Consider the following 7,436-nt stretch of genomic DNA (forward strand, 5'->3'; position numbering starts at 1 on the left):
ACCCGCAGGGACGAGGACGGACGTGCTTGCTGAAGGAGAACTGCTGTGGGTGCCACGCTGGTCCGTGCCATGGCCACGCTCAGCAGCAGCCCAAGGGGTGGCAGGGAAACCCTCCGGGCCACAGACGTGTCTCTTGATCTATTTCTGGGAAGCTTTGGTTGCATGGAGGAGATCAGATAAACACAAATTTCTTATTAAAATGAATTTGCAAGGCCAGAACAGCTCCAGCCCCTGGTTATGCCTCTCCTTTCTCCTCCTGGCCCCTCTCTGTGAGCTCTCTCTGCAGCTCCCGCTGCTTTTGCATCACATTGCTTATCACGGTGACAAATAAGCCGGTGCCTCCCCGAGCCCCCCTCCATGCCGGGTGTCCCTGTCACACCTGCCTGTGGGCAGGGGGAAGGCAAGGTAAAGCTCCAGGATTGCCGGGTGAGCCCCAGCCCCAGAGGGAAGAGTACAACCACCCCCCCGCCCCCGTCACACTCGGGAGCTGGGTGAGCACGAAGCGCCCTGCACACAGAGCCCCATTGATGGGGAAAGGTCGCCCGAGGCCGGGAGGGTGATGGCTACAAGGGGCTTTTGTCCCCAGTGCGATGGGGCTGGGGCTGGGGGTGTGCAATCCCTGCTACCAGGTCTTTCTGTGCACCGGTGTGGGATGCCGGGGCTGTTGTGCTCTGGGAACACGTCTTAGCCAGCAGTGTCGGGCTGCTGCAGCCCCTGGAAAAGGGGTGCTGGGGAGGGGGACACCCCATCACGGTGTGGGAAAGGAGGTGGGGAAGCTCTCGGGTGATGTGGGGAGCGTGGGGTGCAGAGGCAAGCAGGCTAAACCAACTGGGAGCACATTTGGGCTGGAAATCCAGAGGGAGTTCTTACTGGCAGTGCAAGGGTCTGGGGGGGTTTGCAAAGCCGCAGGCACGTCGTGAGCCGTTTGGCCATTGCTGGTTTGGATGGAAAACAATCCTGCATTAACCGGGGAGAGGTGCTGCTCCCACATCCCGGCCACCAAGCTGGGAGCACAGTCGGGGCCTCAGGCATTATCTCTGTCCCCACGAGGTCCCCTTTGCCCCACACTGCTGGCATGGCACTCGTTGGGGTCCTCACGCTCGGTGGCATTGAGTATCTGAAACCACACAGAACTCCCAGCCAGAGCTGGTGGCGATACCTCCATCTTTGTTTTGCAGAAGCAGCTTCCCAGGGTGTGAAATTTGGAACAGAAAGGGAGGGCCCTGTATATCAGGGAAGAGGCGGTTTAACAGGAGCCATCAGTGAGCAAAATCTTGCTAGGCAGGGAGAGACTGGATGCCAAAACCTGATGGAGAAAACAAGATGCTGGAGCACGATTGGAGTGTGAGGAGGGGTGGTGCTCAGCGAGCACAGCAGTTTTTCCTCACTCCCAGGGGGATGACCGGCTGGAGTGGCTCACTGCCAGCGGCAGCTGCAGATGCAGCTGTGAACCTGTCCAGGAACAAGCCGGGAAAGGGCTTTTGGAAGCCTTCAAGTCGCATAAATCACCCTGGCCATGAGCCCCTGAATAACACCCTGTGGGGCTGGGGGGGGCCGGGGAACCCCTTGGCTGCGAGGAGCCAAGCTGCTCCCACAGCACAAGTCCTGCATCCACAGGGATGCTTGGGCAGCCTCGAACCGGAGCCGGAGCTGGAAACCCTCCCTGGGGTGATCACAACAGCGGTCTGTTCTGCTGTTAGACTCTGGGACCAGGTCTAACTCCTTATTTGAGTGCAACACCACCAGCTACCCAGAAAAGCCTTTTTTTTCCTGCAAATCTCAGGGTGCCGGAGGCTCTGGCTGGGCGAGGAGGTGCCCATCTTGCGGGCAAGGGGCCGGATGCTGCTGGGTGCTGCGGGCTCCCCGCCAGGCACGAGCGGCTGCAGCGTTCACCTGTTTCAGCAAAATCTGGGCCGCCAAGAAGGTTAATTATATCTTTAAGTTTCTTCAGTTGTCAAATCTTGTAACTATCGTCGCAAGCTGACAGTTCTATACCTAGCAATTAACTGGCAGCAAGGCATTGCAGGCAGCAGGGGGGTCTGGCCTTGTTTCCCATCTATGTACACAACACGCTCTCAAAACGTTGCCTTAATGGAGCTTAACAGTGCTGGCAAATATTTCACTCAGAAATCTCGCATTTGCTGACGTGTTGCACCAACAAACGCCGAATCAATCCCAGCTCCGATAACGAAGGCTTCTCGTTAGGAGGCATGCGCAGATTCGTGCCTTCTTCCCTCCGCAGACACCCTCTTAGGCACCCAGGGGCTGGTGCAAACCAGGTGGAAAAGCTGATGATCATCGTCTTTTTCCGTTACTGCTGCTGCTTCTGATGCCCTGATGTATAGACCTGTCCCAGCGGGCGCGGGAAGCCGGACATCGGTCAGGAAAGCCTGTCACCTCCGGGACTGTCCTGTCGGCCCCTGCTAAAAAGCCCACCAGTGGATTCAGCAGCAAGAGGGGTTTGCTCTGCGGTGCGATGCTTTAGCCGGTACCCTCCTTAGGATGGATTCATGTTTAGAGACAGCATTATCAAAAAAATGGCTCCTGGATTGCCCAATGCCCTCAAGCTCAATTTTTTGCCTTTGAATGATGACATTTGGACATTTTAAGATCTCTCCCTGCACCACAGTGTGTTTGACACAGGCTGGGGTGGGTGATCCCTACGTCGGGCTCCCAGGGATGCATTCACCCTGCTTCTGCAGCGAGATTTGACGTTGGCTTTGCTATACGCCGGCTCTGAGCCATGCCTGGACAAAGAGACGCTGCTCTGTGATAGTCACCCCCTGTGTGAGGCTGAAAGGGAATTTCCTTTGCCTCGGTACAGCACAAGAGGCAGGCGGGGATTATTTGGCCATCCAGCAGTCAGTAGCATCAGGGCTCTTGGGGAGGAACTCAAGTTTTCTGGAGGTGCAGGTGACCACAGGCTTCCTATTTTCGTGCTCTCAGCTGCTGAGCTCACCCGCTGCGAGGACCAAGGGTGAAGGTCTGGTGTCACTGAAGTTGGCAGCAAAAAACATGTCAGTCCCAGGGGAGCCAGCCCCTCCTGCTAAAGCCGTCTTTAAAAGGTTACCAAAACCTCCGTGCCCACCGTTTCAGACTCCGGGAGCGACACCAGTACGGAGCTCAGAGCGGTGGACACCTGGGGATGCTAGAAATGGAGAAAACACAGAGAAGAGAGATCGTTCTCCTTTACTCCAGCTGCTGGTGGCTGAAGAGCTCGGGTGAGTCCTGCGAGCAACGTGTGGGTTAGACGACATGCGAAGATCAAACAAGGAGCTCCAGGGCACCCAGCGAATGCGTCTCATCACATCGCCTGCAGACATCCAGAAACATTGCCTGGAAGCATCTTCATGAGCCACATCTACACTTGCCAAGTGGAGATACCTATAATACAGCTCTACGGTAACCCCCCCGAGCACGGGCGGGAGCGTGGAAAATATTTGTTGGGAATATCGCTGTATTTGGGGACGGTTTGTACCTTCAAGAATTCAGCTAGAAATAATTGACAGGATGATTTGCAGCCATTGGCAAACAACGTTACTTTCCCGAAAGCAGCAGCACCAGAGGGAAAACAAATTGAAGCAGGTGCGGGAAGAGTTAGGAAGCGCAAGAATTGCATTCCCGAGCCAAATGGACAGATTGAGACAGAGGAAAACAACTTGGGAAGGGAAATGGCTGCCTACTGCCCAGATTTTTCAGGCGCTGGGAGGAGGTGGAGGTTGGGTTCAGGCTCTGTTTCGGGGCCTGGGAGCTGTGTCTCCATTTGAGCAGCTGTGTTAGTGCTCAACCTGGGGTGAGGGTGGGTTTTTGGGACGTGTTTCCAGCCCGAGTAGGGCTGGCATTGCAGGTTTGGGAAGCGACATCCTACAGAAGCACGAGCCCCACCACCGCAATGACCATGAGAAGCCCGGCCAGGATGCAGATGCTGATGAAGACGATGTCGCTGGTGTCCTGGCTCTTGATTTCACGAGCATCTATCGCTTCCCCCTCCCGCTGCTGGGCATCCACCAGATTTTCTGCGTGGCTGAGCCTGGACGGGTCAGGGCCGGCGATGAGGGTCACCGAGGCCTCCTTTCTCTTCGGCTCACACTGCACCTCGTACTGGTGGATGTCCTCCCGATCGCCCGCCGAAAAATCGATGTAGAGGGTGCTGACGATGACAGACGTGTGGTTGCGTTTCTGCAAGACAAAGGTCGCAGCTCATCAGGGCTTTGCGCAGCTCGTTTTCACAGCGGTTTGGAGGGCAGATGGCCATGAATCCGACCAGCATCTGCTGGGAAGATGGGAGAGGGACTGGGAAATCCTCTCTGCAGCCAGTACAACCGGCACAGGGGCTAACCGTCTACTCAGCTTGCTTTAAAGGAAGGTTTGCCGATTGCTTACCTGGGATTCGGTGCCACAGGTGTCAAACCTGGTGTGTATTTTAAAGTTCCTGCCAACCACCTGGGCTGCACAGGCGGGGGTCCCCAAATAAATCCTGTTCCTCTCCAGCTGGGCCAGGGACTGCACAGGGATCTGGATGTGGAAGTCCGTCCGGGTGCAGCTGACGTTGATGGGCACGACTGTCAGGACAGAAAACAAGGTACAGGTGAAGGTCCATCGGGAGGGGATTTCCCCATGCTCCAGCGACTGCAGTAGCTCAGCGCAGAGCCACGGCCACGTTCAAAGCTTGCTGTCCCCATCACACATGAAGCAGGCGACCGACGGCACCAGGAGTAGCAGGGACGTTGGCCTCATCAGTCTGCCGTGCATCTCGCAGTAGCTGACCTTGCTGCTGAGTTTTCAGGAAAAAAAGGAGATATGCCCGAAATGCAGAGAGAAATATCAGTATTTTAGCCCTGTCCCGTGCCAAGGTCAGACGCGGTTGGCTCCCAGGCACTGCCCTGCTTTCTGCCCCAGGGAGAGACCCCATCACCAACCCTCTTGAGCCTCATCCTCCTTCCAGCTCTCAAGTAACACCCGAGTGCCGTTACAGGCAACACCGTCCTGCTGTCACTGCCATAAGGAGGAAGGATTTACCCTGTGCGAGCAGCCGCTCTCCATCATTGCAAAGCCAGAAAAACATTTGAGTCGCTGCCCAGGATTAGACCACGAGAGCTTTGCTGCTGGCTTGCCGTGGGCACAGAGCTCCCCTGCACGCTACAACACCCCTGCAAGAGACACTCTTACAGTGACGAAATGGAGGAGACGCATCTCGGGGGGACACCACGCTCGCCCACCCTGGAGCGATGCAGCTGCCTGGCTGCCCCATGGCCCCTGGGGAAGGGTAAGCCAGGTCCCCAGCCCCAAGGCATCCTCCTGGGGCATGGCCCAGCCCGGGTCCTGTCCCAAACATCAGCATCCTTCACTGCCCCCAGAACGTTATTTTTGATGGGGAGCTGGTGAACAGTGCATGGAGGGAGCTGCTATTGAGCTGCCCATGATGCTGAGATGAAGAGCAAGGCAACAGGGAACGCGGTCCCTCACCATCATTCTCTCTCTGGCACCGTATTTGGCTCCTCTGGAGGCAGAAAGCATCCACGCAGGGAAAGAAGCAGGGAGGAAAAATGCCCCCCTCTTTAAAGTTAATCCTTGCTCAGCTTGAACCAACCATTTGGGCAGTATGAATTATTGAATTATTCCAGCTCCCTCTGAATCTTGGCCTTATGAAACTGGTAAGACGCAATAAAATCAATACGAAAAAATAGTGTCACTTTTGCTTCACTTAGTGCATTATAAAACCATTAGAAGATTTACCAAATAACTAAAGTGCATTAGATCAAGAGGAGGAGAAAATGGATCCTCTCTCCTGGCGTGAAGGCTTTCATTCAAATGGCCATAAATCACACACACCCAGCCCAGTGGGCCTGAAAGGAAAATCTCTGCCTGGCTGAAGAGCTGTGGATGTGGACGGGGAGGCTGAGGTGCCCCTTTGCCACCGAGGGCTCCCGAGGAAGCCGGTGGCGGGGAGACGGGTGAGAGCAGCCGCTCTCCTGGCAGGGTGCTGGCGGTGGGATGTGCCACACAGGCTGCTAATTGCAAGCAGATGCCCGAATCGCTGGGCGAACATAGCAGGCAGCCTTAGCTTCACAGAGAGGGGCTCGGTTTCATCTCCAAGCTTTTGTCCTCTCCCAACGCGCACCCGGCAGCGTGTACCAAGGGATGCAGGAGCCTGGGGCAGCTGGGAGAAGTCACGTCGCTCTCCACGATAGGGCTTCCCCCCCACGTTTCAGCTAGCATCCCATCTATCTGTCCGCAAGCTCTTCTGTCGGGAATGGGGTTTTTCCATGACCAGACACAGTCAGGCCAAGACTTCTCTCCCTGCACACAGTAAGAAATAAGCAGGAGAAGGAGAGGGACCGACCTGCTGTGCACACTAAAGCCCTACTAGATGTCCGGTACAACCTCTCTCCCTCCAGGGGCTGCAAAGGGCTCAGGAGAAAACTCCATCCCATTTCTTACTCCTAGAGCCCAAATTCTTTCTGTTACACTGGAAATGAAGAATGATTTTGCTGCTGAGGGATAAAAGCTCATAAACCCAGGGCCAGCCACCCCCAGGTCCTGTGCTGCCGGTCCAGCAGCCCTGCTCTGGCTCCAGCCGGCCGCTGAGGCTGCCCCTGTCTGAATCATCCCTGACACATAGGTCAGCCCAGATGTAATTAACTTGAAATACAACAAACGCCATAAATTTGCTGGCTTTTGAGGTACAAAGGTTGGCAAATACATGAGGAAGGTTACACACCACTCCTCTCACCAGCTGTGGATGCACCGGCTGGGACACGGGGCACACCGGCGGCGGGGAGGTGCCGGGCAGGGCTGGCTGGGTGGATTTGGGAGCACCGTGCCGCAGAGCTCCTGCCCCGCCAGTGCTGCTACCAGTGGAGGAGACGACGTGGTTTATGTCTGCCTGCTCAGCCGTGGGCTGGCAGGGCCAGAGCATCCTGGGGAGCAGGGAATGGGGCTGTGATGCTTGAGCTGGTCACCTCCCCTGGGCCTTTGGCCCCCTAGAAACCCCCTGGGTTTTCTCTCCTTCACGCCCTGAGAGAGGAGCAGGATCATGGCAGCAGCAGAGACGCAGGGAGGAGAAGCTGGAAAGCATCTCCCGAATACTAAACACGACATGGAGCATGTACGTCTCGCACTCTGCGAGAGCGGGGACTCACCCGCCGTATCTTGTCCACCCCATCCCTAAAGAGCCATGTGCTCTGCTCCTGCAGATGGGTATCTTCACCACATGGTCCTTCTGGAAATTACATGGTCTTGGGCATGTCCCAATGGAAATAAAGCATTGAGAAGCACCCAAGTGAGACCTTACCTCCCACGTAGGCGATGGAGAAGCCCCTCTTGGCCGTGTTGCGGTCGGTGTGGAGGACCAGCAGCAGCTGGTTGCTGTGGGAGGTGACGGGTGCCAGGCTCTCCCGCCCACACCACCGCCCCAGCAGGGACCCGTTCTCGGC

At 56.3% G+C, this 7,436-nt stretch overlaps 1 protein-coding gene across 1 annotated transcript in view; it reads right to left on the bottom strand.

The window, feature by feature from the left end:
• Nucleotides 1-3,864: 3,864 nt before the first annotated feature.
• CDCP2 (CUB domain containing protein 2) overlaps nt 3,865-7,436 on the bottom strand; it is a gene marked incomplete at its 5' end in the record, with an annotated part of 3,804 nt that continues 232 nt past the window's right edge. The window contains 3 exon segments of the mRNA XM_009703086.1: nt 3,865-4,179; nt 4,384-4,562; nt 7,295-7,436. The exon segment at nt 7,295-7,436 is cut by the window's right edge and continues 12 nt beyond it. Of these exon segments, the coding sequence (XP_009701388.1) occupies nt 3,865-4,179; nt 4,384-4,562; nt 7,295-7,436 (636 nt within the window).

This window comes from Cariama cristata, unplaced genomic scaffold, assembly GCF_000690535.1.
Source record: "Cariama cristata isolate BGI_N322 unplaced genomic scaffold, ASM69053v1 scaffold25856, whole genome shotgun sequence".
NCBI lineage: Eukaryota > Metazoa > Chordata > Aves > Cariamiformes > Cariamidae > Cariama > Cariama cristata.